The 22,816-nt window shown below is 41.0% G+C and overlaps 1 protein-coding gene across 1 annotated transcript in view; it reads right to left on the bottom strand.

Moving 5' to 3' along the window:
- kl (klotho) overlaps positions 1 to 22,816 on the bottom strand; it is a 110,871-nt gene that overhangs the window by 37,394 nt on the left and 50,661 nt on the right. The window contains exons 2-3 of the mRNA XM_063054309.1: positions 14,800 to 15,316; positions 8,306 to 8,574 (exon numbers count right to left, since the gene is read on the bottom strand). Coding sequence (XP_062910379.1) covers positions 8,306 to 8,574; positions 14,800 to 15,316 — 786 coding nt within the window. The remainder of the gene's footprint in view (positions 1 to 8,305; positions 8,575 to 14,799; positions 15,317 to 22,816) is intronic.

Raw genomic sequence — 22,816 nt, 5'->3', positions numbered from 1 at the left:
ATGGTCTCTGTTCAACTACTGCACAGAGTCTTGTCATCTTCAGAAGTTTTCTGATGACTCTGCCATAGTTGGATGCATCAGCAAGGGAGATGAGGCTGAGTACAGGGCTACTGTAGGAAACTTTGTCACGTGGTGTGAGCAGAATTATCTGCAGCTTAATGTGAAAAAGACTAAGGAGCTGGTGGTAGACCTGAGGAGAGCTAAGGTACCGGTGACCCCTGTTTTCATCCAGGGGGTCAGTGTGGACATGGTGGAGGATTACAAATACCTGGGGATATGTATTGACAATAAACTGGACTGGTCAAAGAACACTGAGGCTGTCTACAAGAAGGGTCAGAGCCGTCTCTATTTCCTGAGGAGACTGAGGTCCTGTAACATCTGCCGGACGATGCTGAGGATGTTCTACGAGTCTGTGGTGGCCAGTGCTATCATGTTTGCTGTTGTGTGCTGGGGCAGCAGGCTAAGGGTGGCAGACGCCAACAGAATCAACAAATTTATTCGAAAGGCCAGTGATGTTGTGGGGATGGAACTGGACTCTCTCACGGCGGTGTCTGAAAAGAGGATGCTGTCTAAGTTGCATGCCATCTTGGTCAATGTCTCCCATCCACTACATAATGTACTGGGTGGGCACAGGAGTTCATTCCTCCAAGATGCAGCACAGAGCGTCATAGGAGGTCATTCCTGCCTGTGGCCATCAAACTTTACAACTCCTCCCTTGGAGGGTCAGACACCCTGAGCCAATAGGCTGGTCCTGTACTTATTTCATAATTTACTGGCATAATTTACATATTACTATTTAACTATTTATGGTTCTATTACTATTTACTATTTATGGTGCAACTGTAACGAAAACCAATTTCCCCCTGGGATCAATAAAGTATGACTATGTCTATGACTATGACTATGTCTGTCCCACTTGGGTAAAAGGTATCGAGTTGGCCCGTGGAAGAGGAGCCCCCTGTTTCAGTGGCCTTAGTTTTCAGATCTGCTTGTGGGTGGGCATAGGAAGAAGCAGACTGGTCTCAAACATACCTTGTAGTCCTCTCGGCTGAATGATGTGGTGAGTTTGATCTAACATCGTCATTGTCAGCGAGCTCCTCAATGCCTGGCTCAAAGACCTTGGCCTTGGTTAAAGCCTTTTCATGCTTCAGTGCCTATATCGTGGCTTCCAGGTGGATTTTATCCACATTTAATTCAGCCTGTCTCACTTTAACAGCAATTTCTCTTTCTGCAAATGATGCCTTGGCTAGAGCTGCTTTGGTCGTGGCACGGGTTTCCAGCGCCCCCATGCTTGCTGCCAATCCATTAGAATGTCTAGATAATTTAGATGAACTTATCGAACACACTGACCTGGTTTCAAGCCTTCTTTTCTCCGTTGCTGACACTTTAACTTTCTGCTGTGTGGGAGCTTGCAGAATCTTTGCAGATGGAATCACCATTGAGAGCGTCTTTTTACTATTCTGCCCTCACTCAATAGTTTTCCCCGTTTCTCAAGCTAGACAGGTAGATAACTCCTATCCGGCCTAGCTGTAGTCGAAGGTGGTTTTAATATTCATCAATGTATTACAATATACTGGTGTAAAAAGATAGTAATTCTCGGTGTTCTAACGAAAGGCAGATGAAATACTGATTGAAATTCCTTCGACTTCTAACAAGTCTTTCTAACTACTAAATGAAATGCACAAACAACTATATAATGGCCACGCTTATGTTGAAGGCCAATTGCTTAACAAAGCGATAATTAGGAATCAATAACAGCTATGAACTTATACGTTGCGAGATCTAGTAGAGATAAACAACCACATCAGGAAAGACATAACAATATAATTTGTAAAAAAAAAATGAAACGGTAGACTGATCCCTTAACAGCAACTGTTAATCTCTCCTTTTGCGGTGAAATGGGTGACATCCCTCTGTCTCTTGTTGGTGAGAGAGAGAGCCTGTAGCATGTCGAACTGTCGGGTAAACAATAGTTTTTGTTGACAGCAGATCATGGTCTCTCTTTGGGTGCTTTGCTATTGGTTGGTGAGTGGTGGGTGCTGATGCTTTCTCGCTGAAATAGGTGGTGGGCATAGTTCCCTCTAAGCTCTGTGCGTGTGCACGCGCACACATATTTTTCAACCAGCGCACAAAGGAAATTAATGTGTGCACAAAAGGTTAGTTACCTAAAATAATGTAGTAATTAATAATTATATTTATTGAAAATAATCTTTTAGCTGTTTCTGTTAACAAGTCGGTCAGTTTTTCAAATACCACTATGCACGTCACTAATTTACATCACCTCACCTTTCCTGTTCCTGTTTGTACAGCTGCATCACGGCGGCAGCCATGTTTGTTCATATCATAAAGTTTACAAAGATCTGTTTCAAATTCTGTAGATAGCTTACTAAGTTTTTATTGGAAAAAATATTGATTCACTATGTCGGATTCAAAAGAAGTGAAGGGCGTGAAGCGCAAAAGAACTGCAAATTTGTTTAAAGCTGAATGGCACAAAGTAGTAGAAATTGTTACACCGAAAGCTCATGAGGTCATGAATGTTCAGCTACGAGAAATATTTATGTATGATTCGGAAACTGGAGTTATCTGTTTGTATTGCCGTGGTGCGAAAGTTGCTGGAGGATTTGCTAGTGGAAAGGATGGGATGATATTTGGAAACCTGACTTTTTGAAGCATCATTTGGCAAGTAAATTGCATTTGGATGGTGTACAAAAGCTCAGGCAACAGAACCTGTCATTACCCGTTACAGGAGTGCTACGCATGTTACGGTTGAATGCAGATGAGCGAGAGCGAAAACGACCAAACCCAGAGGAGATCAAAGTTGAGGTACAAGAACGGTCAGTTTTTGATTTCTCCACAATTGCAGATTGTGACTTCACATTTGGCGATGAACAAGTTAATGCCTTATGTCTGAAATATCACGATTTTTTAGCTGAAAATATTGTAATAGTTAGTTTAATGATTTCAAATTTTCTATGCAAGAAAAAAATAAATCCAAACCAATTTCAAACTTTGCTCAAATGGTGGCATTTGTACTTCAAAATGAACAGTTTTGCGACCTTGCACAGTTGATGGACATTGGGGGAACCTTTCTTGTGTCTAGTGTGGATTGTGAGCAAGGTTTTAGCCTAATGAATCAACTCAACAACAAGCTGAGAAACCAATACATTGCCGCAAAGAATGCAGTGGTGCAGCGGTAGTCGGAACGCACCCAGCACATCTTTAAGAAAAAAGCCGAAATAAACAAGCTAATTAATTAGATGCCACCTGGCATGTAAATGTCGGGTTCTTCGCGGCAATGTATCAGTCCGCGGCCCGGAGGTTGGAGACCACTGTTAGGTGAATTTCATTTCGATATGTTAATGAGAATCAAAAACTATCAATTGGATGGAAATTCTATTAGTCTAGATAGTGTTCACAAAGAATGGGTAAATGCCAAAGGTAGGAGAGAGAAAAAATAACTGTGTGACTGAAATATGTATGTTATTTTGTTGTTATTCTGTGCAGTTTTATGTCAAATATTTTGTAAACCTACATAAACTGTGCCATGTGTGCATTCAGTGCGCACATACTTTAGTCACAGGAAAAAAAAAATTGCACAACATAAGATTTTTGCGCACATTGACTACTAAAAATTAGAGGGTCATTGGTGGTGGGGGAAGGGGGAGGTTGATATATTGATGTTTACTGCTGCTTGCGCAGAGGAGGGGGAGAGGGGCTTTGGGTTTCTAATGTTTTTTGTCATTCATTCTTTTGGGGTTCTGTTTTCGTGGATGCCGGTGAAGATTAAGCATTTCAGGTTGTATACTGTATACATTCTCAGATAATAAACAGATCATTTAAATATCATCTAGCCACATGGCCTATTGACATAAGTATATACAATATTTACAGTATGTACACTATTTACAATATTTACAAAGTTGGAAAGAAGCGCTGTTTGTTGAGCTTCAATAGAACATCTCAGTTCATTCAGTAAGCTTAATCTTGAACTTCTATTTACCTTCATTCTCTGCATCACTCCCACTCTGTTCCTAGCCTTCTATATCATTCCAATGTTTCTATCTTACAAAGAAGGTCTGACTTCTTGAACATTATTAGTACTTAGTATAACACAGTAACTCACTGAGAGTCAATGGGTATGATGCTTCACAATCTTACCTGCAACTAACAGAAATTATCAAAAATATAACAAATACTTGTTGCAAAGGAATGTGCATTGTATGCAGTAAGAATCAGGTCCCCCATGACACCAGTTTTTTATGACACTGTCTTTTCTCTAGTTCCTTGCCTTTCAGATCTCCGTGAAGACGACAGCTCACAGCTGAGGCTATCGATCTCTGCTTGACCTGACATCTCCAAAAAACCTATTTAAGTTTGACCTGAGCCAAATAAAGCACAGTAGGCTCAATGCTTGCAAACTTGTCATTGCAGATGTCACCATAAATTCAGTTTGACTCCAGCATCACCAATCATTCACCACAGAAAATTCAAAGAATGGTGGTAGTAATTACAGGAAAGAAGGAGCCCACTCGACTTCGACTGACCCTTTCCTACAACCCCTGAAAAAGTTACAGGAGGCTGCCAAATCATTTATCGTCCTCCTTTTCAAATTGACGGCCAAATATGTTTTAATATCCATTGATCTAATAATCTTTAGTTCTTCCCTTCTCAATTCTTTCTTCCATTAAAAATATAGAACATATAAAAACACATGCAGGTTTGGGTCAAACAACTCCTCAGCCTGCCCTGCTATTCATTCAAATCATGGCTGATCTGATCTTGAATTCAATCTCACTCCACTGACAATCTTCAATGAGCATTGATTTCACTATGATCTGTCTGTGACTTGAATTTGGTTTGCAATATTCCTATTGCAGTAGAGGAGGAAATTCCTCTTCATTCTATTTTAAATGAATGATCTCTTGTTCTGAACCAGATCAGGCAGCGTCTATTGCGGACCCTCGGCAACTGTTCATTTCCCTCCACAGATGCTAGCTGACTTACTGAATCTTCTCAGCATTTTGTTTTTATATTCAACATGCATCGATGCTCGAGTGCCTATAATCAGCGTGTTTGGCTGCACTTACCCTCTTCACCTGAGTCATTAATAAAGGTTGCAAATGGATTGATCTAATTAGGCCTCATTAGGTTAATTAGTTCAGCTCAAGATCATGGGCTGAAGGGGTTATTCCTGTGCTGTAATATCGTCTGTGCTCCAAACTGTTACCATCCTAACGCTGAGTCCTGCAGAAACCAACTAAATACAGCCAGCCAATCAGAAAAGAGAAAGGTTAGTTTTATTTGTCACAATATTATTTATTTATTATTATCTTTTTTTTTCTATTTGTGCAGGGAGAACGTACAAACTCCTTACAGACCGCGGCACGGAAGGAATTTGCAAGTTCTTCCTGTGACTGCGTAGGTTTCCTCCAGGTGTTCTGGTTTCCTCCCATGTGACAAGTTGTTATGTATGATAGGGACTTCTTCGAGCAACAATTCTACTGTGTCAGATTCCCCAACATCAAACGGGTTGATTGCCACTGGCAGAATAGCACTGAGTCCTTTAACTTATCTCCAGTTTATATAATATTGCTTTACATAAAATCGTTAAGCTTGTCTTGATTATTTATTTTTGGGAAGTGCACTTTCATGAATGTTTGGGAAGTTATTCAATTGGATTCTCTAATATATGGCATCCACTGGTTACTTCAAGTCTGTTCACGTCACAATGAAATGCCAGTAGCTCTACTTCATTAGAAGTTTGAGGATATTTGGAATGTCACCAAATACTCCAGCAAACGGCTACAGATGTACCAGGGCGAGCATTCTGAGTGGTTGCATCACCACCTGATACGGAGGCTCCAATGCACAGGATCCAAATAGGCTGCAGAGGGTTGTAGCTCCATCATCTTCCTCACAATTGAGGGCGTCTTCAATAGGCAGTGCCTCAAGAAGGTGGCCTCCATCAATAAGGATCTTCGTCATCTACAAAATGCCCTCATCTCATTATTACCATCATGGAGGAGGTACAAGAACATGAAAACCCACACTCAATATTTTAACAACAGCTTCTTCTCCTCTGCCATCAGATTTCTGAATGGTCCATGAACCCATGAACATTATCTTTTGCACAATTTCCTAATTGTAACTTATAGTAATTTTTATGTCCTGCACTGTACTGTTGCCACAAAATTATCAAATTTCATGACATATATCAGTGATAATGAACCTGATTCTACTGTATTCATTGGACTTGGGACCAAAGGTGTTTATTTTACCGTATACCTGAATTCTTGAACTTCCCCCGAAGCCATCAGGCTGATCAACACCTGCACTCATTAACACAGCCCACCACCCTCACTACCACTACATCTGCACTACTACTTCCTCTCCACAGCCCCTCAGTACCCTTCATCCTCCCATGCACTGCCATTTTATCCTTACACTCCACGTCTCATACCAACACTAACATAGACACTGTCCCACTGTGTTGCCATACGCCCTGCTGCTACCTAGAAGAGTTCCTCTTGCCAACAGTCACTATACCATTTCCTGCCAGAGTCACCTTGTGTTCAGATACTCAAGGATCTAGCATCACTCATGTACAGTCAGTCCACGTATAAACAAATCTTTTGTATATACGGCCACACTCAGCAGTTATTTGTACATTATGTTTTATAGGATTACTTATAGAACATGCTGCATCGGATCCAGAGTAACAATCATCTTGTTCTCCTTTACACTTGTGTACTGAGCAATGACAATAAAAAGTCTCCAATCTGAAATCTTGCATTTGGATTTCAGTTTCAATACATATTTACTGGAAGATCTTAGTCCAACATCATTGGCAACATGTTAGAAAGGAAGATAAAAAATGATCTGAGTATCGGTATCAGAGAAGTACATTATTACATAATACTTAGTACATAATCTCTGGAACCTTGGGGTTTTCTCTAGCAATCTGTTATTGAGATAATATTAAAGCTTTTGATGTTGAAACTGATACTACAAATATTAAAGGTCAAAAATCTGAAGTGGATAGATGGGGGTTAAGATACAGAGTTTGTGGTCAAATTAGGTATGAACTACTTAATCTGCTTCAACAGGGTTGAGGAGCTAAATGAACAACTCTGTTCCTATGAAATTCATGTTGTATAATAATGTGTCCTGAAATAAGCTGTACAACTACATGCCAGTTTTGGCTATGATAAAGAAACTGAAAGATACATTAAACATGGAGGACATGAAGGAGTCTCTTGAAAAGGAGACAAGATAATGCTTCCATTCTGTGTGCTTGTTCAGTTACCATTTAATTTGCAGTTATATATGGGACAAATTTAATACTGAACATTCTCCTGTGTCTTAAAAGGCATTCCATTTAGGTCACATTGAAATTGATCTTACTTCATACAGGGAATTATTTTCATTCTCGTGTTGAAATGTTGATCACGGTAGTTCATTGCACAGACTATGATTACAAAATCTCCACAATCCAGCAGAGAGCATTTCCTGGGAGGACAAGAGGAACTGGAGTAGCAAAGAAGGGTACATTTCAGGAAGACATTTAGTGCATCCTACAGTGGTTTGAGTCTGATTCTCCAAACTCCAGTGGAATATTATAGCCCCCTTAACCATAAGAGCATAAGACATAAAAGCTGAATTAAGCCATCCAGCCCATTAAGTCTGATCCACCATTCCATCATGGCTGATTTATTATCTCTCTCAATCCCATTCTCCAGCCTTCTCCCTGTAATCTATGGTGCCCTGACTAATCAAGAACCTATCAACCTTAGCTTTAAATATACTTAATGACTTGGCCTCCACGGCCATCTGTGGCAATAAATTTCACAGATTCACCCCGACTATGTTAACATAGGACAATGAATGTGTCCTCTCACAAATCCTTATAGGATGTATGGTAACTTACTTCCACTTGTCCTAATTCTTTGTGAACAATGGACCATCCAGTAAATAAAAACACACAACTCAGAATATTTCTCACTTGTTTTGTGTGATATCCAATGGAATGCTTGAACAGAATTATTAACACTACGTAAGGTAACACTTGTAAGCTGATATCTGTGGCTAGAAAGGAGTTGTGATATAATTTACAGAGGATGAATCAAACAATGCCGTGACTTTTGTAGTGCCACAGTAAATATCACAATGCAAGATACAATTTATAAATAATAGAAAAACACTGAGTGCAAATGGATGAAACTGATTTTGAGGTAATAATCACTGTTAATTACTACAACTCATTTATCTTGTTAATCAAATAAGGACCTTAATTTAAATAAAATACCTGTATGACATCTTCTGAAATACCCCATACAAAATTACGGGGAAAGGTTCCTGTGATAGGTTTGTTTTCTGGCACTGGTGGGAATCCTTTGTCTTCTATCACTTGACGATAGAAAAGAGCAGATGATTTTGGTATTCTCTCCTTTTTCTGGCTTTGAAAGTCAATGTAAAATAATCCTCGTCGGGAATTGTAACCAACATCCCATTCAAAGCCATCTACCAGTGACCATGCAGTGTATCCAATAACATCAACTCCATCATATTTAATTGCTGTAAAATTACAAGGAACAAAATGTTAATGTTGAAACTCTATAAGGGTATAATGCATCTGTCTTACAAGAAACATTCATCATCCGGGACTAATTTAGTTGACTAATTTTTTTTTACAAAATTAATAACTTTGTTTATAGAGCACTTTTTATACAGAAGTTTAAAGTACTTTGCAATAGGATAAAAGTAAAAAAATGAAAATACAATAAAAATAAAAATGAACATGAAAATAAAAGGCAAAAATATGGTAGTTAAAAGCAAAGTTAAATAAATAGCTTATGAGCGGGTGTTAAAAAGTGTCAACTGAATCTGCATCCCTTAAAGTTTTAGCTATTGAATTTCACCTTTTAGGAGTGTAGTAGATGACCTGCCAATTATCTTATCTTAAAATATAGTAACTTGATGTGCTGATTAACTAGAGATGCACTATAAACACAATATTTGATGCTTTTAAAAGGGATGCTGGTGAATATAAGCAAAATTGTACTCCATGAGGAACTGGGTAGCATAAGTACAGTTATAGTTGGGTTTCACATTCTTTTAGCTGAAAGACCAAAGCCTAAAGTTTGAGGTGTGATTTTAATTTGATGGTGTAAGAATGTAAAGCAGGTTCCATAATTTCTTAATTCTAAGTAGAAGTTATTATTTCCTAGTTCATGATAGGTTTTCAATCAACATATACAACTGTACTTAATATTGTGAAAATGAAAGAGGCTAAATTTGAAAATCATAACAATTTCATCACAAATGATAACTATTCCAAGGTAACATAGACCTAAATGACTTCCAGTATGGTGAATTGGCAGGTCAGCATTCAAACATCAAGAATAGATGTTTATCAAGGCAAAAAGCTCATTATTTTGTGACATAATTATAGAGCCTACAGCTTATACTCTTGTTGATGAAAGAATGTTCATCAAGTAACATTTTTCAACACCGCCTTTCAGTAAAGTTCCTGTAGCACTTCAAGAGAGGATAATATTGTACTATATTCAAGAGACTATTATACAGAATTCTGAATTTATGTAAGCCCTGCAGAAAATGTTTGGATAGAAAATAGTAATTTAAAACTTCCTTTAATCTTTCATCCACAGATACCTAATTGAGAACAAATTCTCAAAGATGGCAAAACATACAAGTTTAAAATTGCAAAATCTAGAAACAATAATTATACATTAATATTGGGAGTGTACCACACAGACTGCAGCTAGAACAGAGTGAAAAACTGGAGAATTAATCCATTGTGGACATTGGTGAGAGAGCAAACCTGATATTTCATTTAATTTTGCACTTAGAGTTTAATTTACTAATGCGATTTTAAGTTTAACTTGCAGTATCCTTTACAATTTTGGACAAAGGTAAACAAATTACCTGACATTTGTAGTTGCCAGTTATTTAGAAGTCAGCTATAACTGGCAACTATATAGTAACTGAAAGTAATCCACTTACTGGAAATCTGTAATAAAAGTGTAAAATGCTGGAAGCACTTGACAGGTCAAGCAGCAACTGTGGGAGGAGAAACTGGGTTAAGGACTCAGGCTGAGGACACCTTTGTTGAAATTGGGAAGGAGAGAAACAAGATAGCATCAAGCTCCAGGGAGAATGGTTGAAAGGGGTGGGTAGGGCAAAGAGAATGGTAAACCTTCAACAAAATAATATCATGATATAGCAATATCCTGAAGGATCCCACCAACCCTGCTCACGGACTGTTTGTCCCACTCCCATCAGGGAGGAGATTACATAGTACCCACACTAGGACCACCAGACTCAAAAACAGTAATGTTCCCCAAGCAGTCAGGCTAATTAACAGCTCCAGCCGCTAACCCACCCCACCACCACTACTTTATCATTTCCTGTAGTCACCTTATGTACAGAAACCCGTGTACCTAGCATTACTTCATTTACATACAATCTACGTGTATAAGCTATTTTACATATTTATATTTATTGTGTTTTTTTATTATTGTGTTCTTATTGCGCTCTTTGTGAGGCATTGGATCCAAAGTAACAATTATTTCATTCTCCCTCACAATTTTGTACTGGAAATGACATTAAACAATCTTGTATCTTGAATCTTGAATAGTCAATGGATTAAAAGGGGCAATTAGGGAGGGAGAACATAGTCAATTATTCATAAAAGCTATTAAATCAGGCAAATATGGACAAAGGATTGTAAGAGCCGCAGGATTCAGAAATGCAGAAACCGCCCAGTAGCTCAGGGTATGTTTATGGGCAGTGTAATGTTATAGATGGATAAGAGGCTCATTCTGCAACAGACAGAGAAAGCGAGTTATGGAATTTAATATTGAGTTCAGAAGCCTGTAAACTAGCTAGACATGAAATGAGGAGATAGCCCCCAAACTTGTGTTAGGTCTCATTGTGACAGCATGGGTGGCCGCAGAGAAATCATTAAGAGTGGGAGTGGGGTGATGAAGTGCAGAGGCAGGTAGCAGGAAGCTCAGGGTCACCCCGGTGCTCTACACAGCAATCACCCAATCTGTATATGGTGTCTTTGATGTAGAGACCACATTACAAACACCAGATATAGTACACTAGATTGGAAGAAGTGCAAGGGATCTGGTGCTTCGCGTGGGAAAGGGAGAAGAGAGAGGACAGGTACTGAGATAAGCACTGTAAGTAAAGGAGTGGCTGGTGAAAGCAAAAGAGCAGACAAGGAGTCCCTTCAAAATGCCAGAAGGAGAGAGAAAGCGAAAATATATCTGGTGATGGAACCTTGGTGGACGTAGAATAAAAATCAAAAGAGTTATCAGTAGGAAACGGGCAGAATAGATGTACCACACTTCCTTTCACTCTAGTGGTTGGAATTTAAGTTTTAATTCTGGTGTATAAAGGCATGGCTGGCTCTTCAGTCACAATGAATGCAGATCCTCTCTGCAATGGGAAATCCAAGATGCTTCTCATGGCACAGCTACTGCAGGTGCAGAAAGAGTTATCAGCTGGAAGACTCAAGTCTTTGCATAATGGAGTTTGGGCAGCATCTGGCATCATTACAGGGTGCAATGTGAATAGAATGTTCCAGATCTAGTTACTCCATAGCCTAACTGTGTACAGACAGAGAGAAGGCTGGCTGAAAACAAAACCAGAAAAGTAATGTTTGTGTTCCTCAATAGAAATGTATAACACAAATTGTAAATAGTAATAACTATCATCATTGGTACATGTTCATGCAATAACTGTTTAAGGTTAAAATTTTCTTTGGATCTGGGGTCAGCTGGGCTTTTTAACTTCATTCTGATTAATAATTAAGAATAGAATGTTCATAATCAGGATGAATTACTGAGTTACACACACAAAATGCAGGATGAACTCAGCAGGTCAGATAGCATATATGGAAAAGAGTAAACAGTCGACATTTCAGGCTGAGACCCTTCATTGGTCCTGATGAGTGGTCTCGACCTGAAATGTTGCCAACTATCTGAGGCAGGGAGTGACTGTATTTAAGTTGATGCTGGATAGGTATATGAAAAAGATAATCAGGCTGCTAAATCATTAATTATAGGAGGTATCTGATAAGTAGTGTTATAGCCTAATGGCTAATTTTTGTGTTACAAATTCTGAATAATTCTACATTTCAGTCTGGCTCTCTGAGGTGGTATGTGGACACAGTGACTTTGAATCTAACAAAGGTATCATTTCTCTGCTCCGTGTATCTAAACCTCGGGAAAATTCAGCTGTAGCTTATTAAATCATCAATGCAAATTACACTAAGAAGGGAATCTCCAACCACTGTCATCAAGGTGGAAATTTATCAAAGTACCAGGAACAAAGCCATTTACATAACGAAGGCATACATGCCTGTCCAACACAACTGAAACACTACGAAAGCAATTTTAATCTTTGTGTTGAAGTAACATCCTACTGTCCAATAGGGGGAGCCAGAGAAACTGAAGTTGGCATAAAGATTGACATAAATAGAAATGTTTTATCATGTAAAATCCCAGTTCTAATTGGGATTCCCCATTCCCCACCTACATTAGGTTCAGGATGGATCAGTCAAAGGTACAAAGTAAATGAGGCATTGCGGAGGTACTTCACTGTTAGAGGTGTGAACTGAGATGTTGAATCAAAATTTGGGTTAACCTGATGAAGCATTCTGGACCTGAAATGTTGAACATTTCTCCTACCACATATGCTGTCTCACCAGCTGAACTTTTTTCAACAATTTCTGTTTTTATTTCAGATTTACAGCATGTGCAGTTTTTAAAAATTAGTTTCTTTTCCCAGTTAACCTCATGGATAAACATTAAATATTACATTACAAAGGAAGTTCTGGGCCACCTTATATACATGAATCAACTTTACTATACAAAATAACATGGCGACTCTTATTACTCACTGTATGCAAATTGGCCATCACTTGTCAAAGATCAAGGGAATCTTATTTGAGGCTTTGATTTTTTTTTAATATAATGATTAGTCTATTACTAAATGTACTCAGATAATTAGGTTCTACTTGCTCCTTTCTCTAACATGTGTCTAGTCACCAAGACAGTAACACAAAAAGGGCTATTTAAACAGGTCTGTGATGAACTTCTGAGAAATATTAATAGACAAAACTATGTACTATTCTGGAGTCATCTTTCATCATACTGCATGTGAAACTGGCGTCACCGAGGTCAATGAAAATTAACCTGGATGATTTTACACTGAACATCAAGTTAACGACTGAGCCTTTATCTCATGTCATACCATCCTGCTGGCTAGTGCTAAAGGTACTGTACATGGGATATGATTAGAGACTCACTTGAAGAGTCATCCCACCATTTTCAGCCAAGCAAAGTTGCCAGAAGCAAGCAGATCATCGTAAGGGTAGGGGAATGGGGCAAGAACTAGATCAAGGAATGGTACCTCATTGGAACAGGCCTTTTGGCCTAATTAGCTCACAACAATGTTTTCTCCTCCACGAATGTCAATTATCTAACGCAATCTTCCTGATCATTCTTGAAATCTTTTAATATCCCTATTTCTATGCAAAACAAAATAATGTGTGGCTGAAGAAGTCAACATAATGATTGGGGCTGATCATATAATACCCAGATGCACAGTAATTTATTTTAGCAGACAGTGGCGAACTTCTGGAATCCTCTGCCCCAGGGAGGTTGTTCATGTGGAGATAGGTGGTTTTAAAAGACTGGGAAACTGAGGGTTATGGGAATCTGGCACAGTTGAGAAGCTGAGGCCTGAGGTGGTTCAACCAAGAGCATTCTGGGAGTTAGCCTTACCCTGCTTCTATTTCATTGGCTTCTTTTGGGCTTATCCTTTTTCTCTAAAGAGATTCTTTCAAATACAACACATAATTATCTGTTTTACAGCCTCACAGAATTTACCAGAGGTGACTAGTTAAAGGTAACAGAAGCTCAGATGGTGCAGTGTAACGAGAAAGAATTTTGAATTATTCCCATAAACTGTGTCAGCATATCCTTTATTTCAGTCCAGCATTAAATTCTTGATCATCCTTCCAAAAAATATTATTTTTTTTTCTGATGATGCTGTTCCTGCTTAGCTTGAATATCTAAGATTTCTCCTGGAGTTCACTCTTTATACATCTGCGTTTTTGAATTTGTTTCTACATGAACCATTTGAGGATACTTTTAGGCTAAATATCCATGGAAATTGACTTTATCAGAAGTCTCTATGCAGATTTCTAACTTTCAGGTAAATTCTACAAAATTGTCATATGAAGAGTGTTTGATAGCTTTGGGCCTGTATTCACTAGAATTCAGAAGAATGAGGTGTCCTTTTAGAGCAGAAATGAGGAGGTATTTCTTCAGCCAGAGAGTGGTGAATCTGTGGAATTCCTTGCCACAGGCAGCTGTGGAGGCCAAGTGGGAGGGGGAGGGCTGACCCTCCCACTTTCAAATCTCTTACTAGCTCTTCTTTCAGTTAATCCTGACGAAGGGTCCCGGCCCGAAACGTCGACTGTACCTCTTCCTAGAGATGCTGCCTGGCCTGCTGCGTTCACCAGCAACTTTGATGTGTGTTGCATGTATCTTTAAGGCAGAGGTTGATAGATTCTTGATTGGTCAGGGCACAGAGGGACATGGCAAGAAGGCAGGACATTGGGGCTGAAAGGAAAAATGGATCAGCCATAATGAAATGGTGAAGCAGACTTGATAGGGCAAGTGGCCTAATTCTGCTCCTATATCATATGGTCTTATGGTCTCAAAAATTTTCATTAGGAAAAAGAAAATAGAAAAAGATTACCTTTCAGCACTTCCATAAGGAAGTTCTTTAATGGGTACATATTATACACATCTGCCGTCCTTGTGTTGCTGTTGCTGTCATCCCAACCATTCTCCACAATTAGTATTTTTGAATTGTTGTACTCTGTTTGAATCCAAGAGAGAAGTTGTCTCAGAAAATATTTTTTCGATTGGTTAAATAGTAGTTTTGTGTCCAAAAGTCGAAAACTTAATGGTCCAAATGAGAGAGCGAAGAAGTCGGCCGTTTTTGTTATTTTCATTTTCTCTTCATCATCAAAAACTGGCAGTAGAGATTTAAGCTTATCTTTCATACATGCTGGATAATCGCCATCTACAAATATTGGCTTGGCGAACCACCCTAGTACAGAGTTGATGGAGCACTGGCATAGCTGCACGGTTTCTGGATTAATGTCTCCATTTATTGGCCCAACCCAGTGGGAAGCCAAAGCGATTGACACATAGCCCTGTTGAGACTGGCGAAAGTGGTCATTGTAGATATGCCAGGTCCTGGAGTGTGCCTGAAAATAGACACATTAAACATAAGATAACATTCAATTCATTTATAGATATAGAGATATTTACTTGATATCATTGCACATTAAAGCCAAACTCTGTTCCAAACTACTGTTGCTCAGAAACAAGTTACTTTCACACTGGCCTACATTGGTTGCCAAGTAATGTTGCAATTTTATATAACTTACTGGCATTTAATCTTCTTTTGCAGTTCATTAAGAATACATCTTGCAATCGATGGTGCCAAAATACATTAATAAACACCAGCAGTAAATTTTTATCAAAATTAAAATCTAATATCTGTAAAATATAGAGCCCTTGATGCCCTCCAGTAATTTTTACTGAAAGATTTTGTTACCTTCCAGAAAATACAGATTGTTCAATATTGGAACAAAGGTGTTAATAGTTTCACATGAATAGATCAGTATTTAACATCAAGTAAATTGAAATTATAAATTGACTATCTGTTATTTGTCAAGTAGGTTGCCGTGCACAATTCTGGTTTGATGGAGGCAGATGTGAGAGCACGGAGGAACATCTGGTGAAACTTCTGAAATGCCTGTTTCGCTGCCGCTGATACTGTGTGATCCAGAATCTCCGGAGGGGAAGGCCCCGAGTCCTTGGCTTTGCCTGTTGCTTGGCGGCCAGGGCCGGAGTCGAAGTGCTTGGCAGAGATGGTGCTCAGTGCTCAGTGTCGGAGGGCTGGTCAGAGGTTCGAAGTTTTCGGACGGACTCGGAGTCGAACTGTGGTCTGGTGTTTCTAGGATGCTGCATCGGCAAGTTTGCGGCGCTGGAAGCTCATGGCAGGGAGAGTTTCTCCCTTCTACCATCTGCGTGAGATATTGGGGCTATCGGGACTTTGAGACTTTTTTTTACTGTGCCCGTGGTCTGCTCTTATCAAATTGCAGTATTACTTTGCACTGTTGTAACTATATGTTATAATTATGTGGTTTTTGTCAGTTTTAGTCTTGGTCTGTCTTGTGTTTGTGTGATATCATACTGGAGGAACATTGTATCATTTTTTAATGCATGCATTTCTAAATGACAATAAACGAGGACTGAGTGTCCTCATAATCTAAATTTAGATTATAAGAACACTCAGTCCTCTTTTATTGTCATTTAGAAATGCATACATGCATTAAGAAATGATACAATGTTTCCCCAGAGTGATATCACAGAAAACAGGACAGACCAAAGTCTCAAAGTCCCGAATCAATCGACACCCGAGTCCCCAATAGCAGGCGGCAAAAGGGAGAAACTCCCTGCCATAAACCTCCAGGCACCGTCAACTTGCCGATACCTTGGAAGCAGCCGACCACAACCGACACTAAGTCCATCCGTCCGAAAACTTTGAGCTTCTGACCAGCCTCTCCGATACAGCCTCCCGAGCGCCATCCTCTGCCGAGCATCTTCGACCTCTCCCCGGCCACTGAAACATGCAAAACCGAGGATTTCGGGGCCTTCAACTCTGGAGATTCCGGTTACCGCACAGTAGCAGCTGCAGCGAAGCGGGCATTTCAGAAGTTTTCCAGAAGTTCCTCCATGTTCTCACGTCTGTCTCCATCAAATCAGAATTGTGCACGATCCCCGACTTGACAGATAACAGATATCATCACCAAAGTGGCCGTGCGCGCTGCCGTCGTGCCGCCATCTTCTCCCCCCTCCCAGGAGGATTTTATTCATTACATTAAAGGTATGATATAAATGAAGGGGCTTATTATAATGTAGTTACTGGAGATACATTTCTGATGATTATCTTAGTACATCTTTAAAGCAACATTTTGACTTCGACCCAGCTGATAGAACATGAAGATCATTAGAAGAGCTGTAGAGATACAACATCAAAACAGGCACTTCTGTGCACTGTGTCCACACTGACTATTAATCAGATACATTTGTTTAGTCCCTTTCACAATCTCTGGATGTCCAAAAGCACTTTTGAGCCAATTAAATACTCTTTCTTCTCTGTTATCATGAAGGGAAAGCAACATAAGATTTGTAAAAGCAAACTTCCACAATCAAAAACTTGGTGATTGTCAGCAATCTGACTTCATGATGTTCGTGAATGCATGAACAGTGGACAGAAAACCAGAACAGATCCCAGTTGCAAATTGAAATTAAAGCCATTGGGTATTTTATATCTATGCGAGATAGTAGATAAAGCCTCAGTTTAACATTTTCAATGAAAGACAGCATCTCTGATAGAGTAGCAGTCTTTCAGTACTGGGCCGGATTCTCACTCTAAATCTCTGGTTAAATACACACACACAAAACGCTAGAGCAACTCAGCAGATCAGGCAGCATCTATGGAGAGGAGAGCAGTTGGTGTTCTGGCATGCCACTGTAGGGTCCCTCAGTAAGGCTAACTGCTAAGGCTAATGTAATGGCTTCTCTGTAGTGTTAACTGCTGAGGTAATTGTTTTTCAGTAGCAGCAATGTTTGGGTTATAACCATAGATAACGGGTGGCTAGCCAATGGGAGGAATGTTATTCTTTCTTGTATGTCTGGGAGCTGGGGTTTTTCATGGGTTTTCGGTCGAGAAGAGTGAAGAGAAAGAACAAGTGCCGAGAGCGCTGGGTGATCACCAGGCGGCGTATACTGGAATCCGAGGGTCCGGGGGTCGGCGACAGTTCGACAGAGGTCGTTTATGGAGGAATACCTGAGGCGTGAGCTCCAACGATTTTATGCACGAACTATTTAATAAAAGTGGCGCCTTTTACTTTGATATTTTGTTTCTCTACTAACCACATAGCTAAAGTAAGAGTTATAAGGTGTAGTCATTTAATTGCATATTGTGTACTGTCTGATATTTTGCATTGCAGGTTTGTACAGGGGTACATTACACAGCATCCACCCAAACTTGCATACCCTGTTTGGCGGGGCCAAAAGCTGATTCCCCTAGACTAACGTGAGTGGCAAGCCAGGTGAGCTACACGACCTTCTATCAGGACCCAACATAGACTTCTTATTCCTCTCCATAGATGCTGCCCGACCTGCTGAATTCCTCCAGCATTTTGACCATAAGACCAAAAGACATAGGAGCAGAATTAGGCTATTCAGCCCATCAGGTCTGCTCCACCATTCCATCATAGCACAGCTACTTGAAGAGGATAACAGGGCAGACATAGAGTGGACAACCCTTACAATATTCCTGTGCTAAAATCTTAATTCATTTTCTACCCTGTAGCTTTAAGGTCTTAAACATAAGACACTCTGCAGATGCTGGAAATCCAGAGTAATACACAGTAAGACAACAGATCAGGCTGCACCTATGGAGAGGATCAAAGAGTCAACACTTAAGGCCGAGACCCTTCATTCTTTTCTGAAATGTTGACTCTCCATTCCTCTCCATAGACACTCTGCAACCTGCCTGTTATGTTTGTGTTGATAAAAGACAAACTTAGCATGGGTAAAACTAAACACGAGGAATTCTGCAGATGCTGGAAATTCAAGCAACACACATCAAAGTTGCTGGTGAACACAGCAGGCCAGGCAGCATCTATAGGAAGAGGTACAGTCGACGTTTCGGGCCGAGACCCTTCATCAGGACTAACTGAAAGAAGAGATAGTAAGAGATTTGAAAGTGGGAGGGGGAGGGGGAAATCCAAAATGATAGGAGAAGACAGGAGGGGGAGGGATGGAGCCAAGAAATGGACAGTTGATTGGCAAAAGGGATATGAGAAGATCATGGGACAGGAGGCCCAGGAAGAAAGAAAAGGGGGAAGGGGGGATAAAACCCAGAGGATGGGCAAGGGGTATAGTGAGAGGGACAGAGGAAGAAAAAGGAGAGAGAGAAAAATAATGTGTATATATAAATAAATAACGGATGGGGTACGAGGAGGAGGTGGGGCATTAGTGGAAGTTTGCGAAGTCAATGTTCATGCCATCAGGTTGGAGGCTATCCAGACGGAATATAAGGTGTTGTTCCTCCAACCTGAGTGTGGCTTCGTCTTTACAGTAGAGGAGGCCGTGGATAGACATGTCAGAATGGGAATGGGACGTAGAATTAAAATGCGTGGGCACTGGGAGATCCTGCATTCTCTGGCGGACAGAGCGTAGGTGTTCAGCGAAACAATCTCCCAGTCTGCGTCAGGTTTTGCCAATATATAGAAGGCCATATCGGGAGCAACAGACACAGTATATCACCCCAGCCGACTCACAGGCGAAGTGTCGGTGGTGAGGGAGGAAGTGTAAGGGCATGTGTAGCACTTGTTCCGCTTACAAGGATAAGTGCCAGGAGAGATCGGTGGGGAGGGATGGGGGCGACGAATGGACAAGGGAGTCGCGTAGGGAGCGATCCCTGCGGAAAGCAGAGAGCGGGGGGGGGGGAGGGAAAGATGTGCTTAGTGGTGGGATCCAGTTGGAGGTGGCGGAAGTTACAGAGAATAATATGTTGGACCCGGAGGCTGGTGGGGTGGTAGGTGAGGACAAGGGGAACCCTATTCCTAGTGGAGTGGCAGGAGGATGGAGTGATGTCTACTATAAGCCTACTGACTCTCACAGCTATGTGGACTATTCCTCTTCTCACCCTGTCTCTTGCAAAAATGCCATCCCCTTCTCACAATTCCTCTGTCTCCGCTGCATCTGCTCTCAGGATGAGGCTTTTCATTCCAGGATGAGGGAGATGTCCTCCTTTTTTAAAGAAAGGGGCTTCCCTTCCTCCACCATCAACTCTGCTCTCAAATACATCTCCCCCATTTCACGCACATCCGCTCTCACTCCATCCTCCTGCTACCCCACTAGGAATAGGGTTCCCCTTGTCCTCACCTACCACCCCACCAGCCTCCAGGTCCAACATATTATTCTCCGTAACTTCCGCCACCTCCAAAGGGATCCCACCACTAAGCACATTTTTCCCTCCCCCCCCCGCTTTCCGCAGGGATCGCTCCCTACGCGACTCCCTCGTCCATCTGTCGCCCCCATCCCTCCCCACCGATCTCCCTCCTGGCACTTATCCTTGTAAGCGGAACAAGTGCTACACATGCCCTTACACTTCCTCCCTTACTACCATTCAGGGACCCAGACAGTCTTTCCAGGTGAGGCGACACTTCATCTGTGAGTCGGCTGGGGTGATATACTGCGTCCGTTGTTCCCGATGTGGCCTTCTATATATTGGTGAGACCCGACGCAGACTGGAAGATCATTTCACTGAACACCTATGCTCTGTCCGCCAGAGAAAGCAGGATCTCCCAGTGGCCACATATTTTAATTCCACGTCCCATTCCCATTCTGATATGTCTATCCACAGCCTCCTCTACTGTAAAGACGAAACCACACTCAGGTTGGAGGAACAACACCTTATATTCCGTCTGGGTAGCCTCCAACCTGATGGCATGAACATTGACTTCTCTAACTTCTGCTAATGCCCCACCTCCCCCTCGTAACCCATCCGTTATTTATTTATATACACACATTCTTTCTCTCTCTCTCTCCTTTTTCTCCCTCTGTCCCTCTCATTATACCCCTTGCCCATCCTCTGGTTCCCCCCCCTTGTCTTTCTCCCTGGACCTCCTGTCCCATGATCCTCTCATATCCCTTTTGCCAATCACCTGTCCAGCTCTTGGCTGCATCCTTCCCCCTCCTGTCTTCTCCTATCATTTTGGATCTCCCCCTCCCCCTCCCACTTTCAAATCTTTTACCAGCTCTTCTTTCAGTTAGTCCTGATGAAGGGTCTTGGCCCGAAACGTCGACTGTACCTCTTCCTAGAGATGCTGCCTGGCCTGCTGCGTTCACCAGCAACTTTGATGCGTGTTGCATGGGTAAAACTAACACATATTTATTTACAGTAATGGCTCTAGCTCCACATGATCATGCGTGACCAGCTCACCAACATCACTTCCGTTTCTGGGTGAACCACCTGCAACTGGACACTGCAGTTCTTTATTATGTACGCACATAATAACACATCTTTCTCCATTAAAGAAAAAACAAACACAATACTCTGTCCTCATAAACCTGCAAGAAACAATTATGCTTTCCAATAAAGATGTTTACATTAACTTCAATTGTAATGAGCAAATACAGTTCCTTATTCACTAATCGACACTCAATCAGTCTCCAAGGTGGTTTGATTATCCTTTTTGGTCATCTGTTTGTCTCCAAGGGTGTGTTGCTTTCATCTGCTGTGTTCAGTCTCTGATCAACATGTTCATTTTTTTCACATCCTTCTGCCAAGATCCTATCTGTTCATCTCTGTTCTTGTTCTTGCTGTGTGACCATAATTCACTCCATGTGCCTCATAATGGAGCCCTGGACTACATCGATGTGATCAGTGAGTCTTTGTACAAGTTCTAACTGATCTGGCCTCAATTCACAGAGCTCCTTCTGTTGGCTGTGTATCGTACATAGCAACTCCTCCTGTCGGTTTATGTTGAACTTGTGCTGTTGTTATGATCTTGGGATTGCGTAGTCTCACCATCTTCCTTTTTATTTTTCATCTTCAACTTCCGAGAGGATCGTGGAGATATTTTTGATTTCCAGTCTTCAATGGGAAATTGGTGAGAGACAGATATGGAACCAAAGCTGCATGATGTGGAAGCAAGACTGATGACTTTTTTATCATGTTCTTCATCACTCTGTTCCATAATGGCATCCTGACTGTTATGCTGGTGTAACTGGTATGGATGTCTGTGGAAGGTGGAGTTATTGTGCTTCTTTTGCATAATTCTCTGGAATTCTCATGGATGCTATCATGTCTTTCTCGAGTTACATCACATAAGCATCCAAGTCCCTGGAAGACATCTGCTTACTCTTCCATGAGTGAATTGTGGTCATCTTTGGCCTGTGAAGCCACTAGGAAAACTCTTTTCACCAGGTTGAGCTTTTCACATGAATTGAGACCTAATATTGGCTGTACAAGTTTCCCCCGCCATCCGAAGGTAGAGCGTTCCTATGAAACGGTTCGTAAGCCAAAATGTCGTAAAGCGAAGAAGCAATTACCATTTATTTATTTGGGAAAATTTTGTGAGCGTTCGTAGACCCAAAAATAACCTACCAAATCATGCCAAATAACAAATAAAACCTAAAATAACAGTAACATATAGTAAAAGCAGGAATGATATGATAAATACACAGCCTATATGAAGTAGAAATACTTCTCCACAATCATTACTGAACTGTTCTCCGTAGCAAAAATCTCACACAAGCGCCATCGGCAGAAAATCTCACGCAAGCGCTGTTGGCAAAAACACTCTCTCCAGTAACCTTTAAGCTATGACGCTGCCAAATCATACCAAATAACACGTAAAAATACGCAGCCTATATAAAGCAGAAATAATGTATGTACAGTGTAGTATCACTTACGGGAATCGGGAAGACAGCTTGCTGAGCACACTGATGATGGTGTGTTAGACTGAGTCGTCGCAGGTTGGGTGGTGCAGTGGCCCCCACCCTCCGGGCCGCCGAGCAATACATTGTCGTGAAGCATGCAGGCGTCCAGCAGTAGCCAGGAGGTACACAGCACATCCTTAAGGAAAAAGCTGAAATAAACAAGCTAATTAATTAGG

Source organism: Mobula hypostoma, chromosome 7 (assembly GCF_963921235.1).
Source record: "Mobula hypostoma chromosome 7, sMobHyp1.1, whole genome shotgun sequence".
Taxonomy (NCBI): Eukaryota; Metazoa; Chordata; class Chondrichthyes; order Myliobatiformes; family Myliobatidae; genus Mobula; species Mobula hypostoma.
The sequence above is the reverse complement of the archived record's forward strand: the minus strand, read 5'-3'. Positions and strand labels throughout refer to the sequence as shown.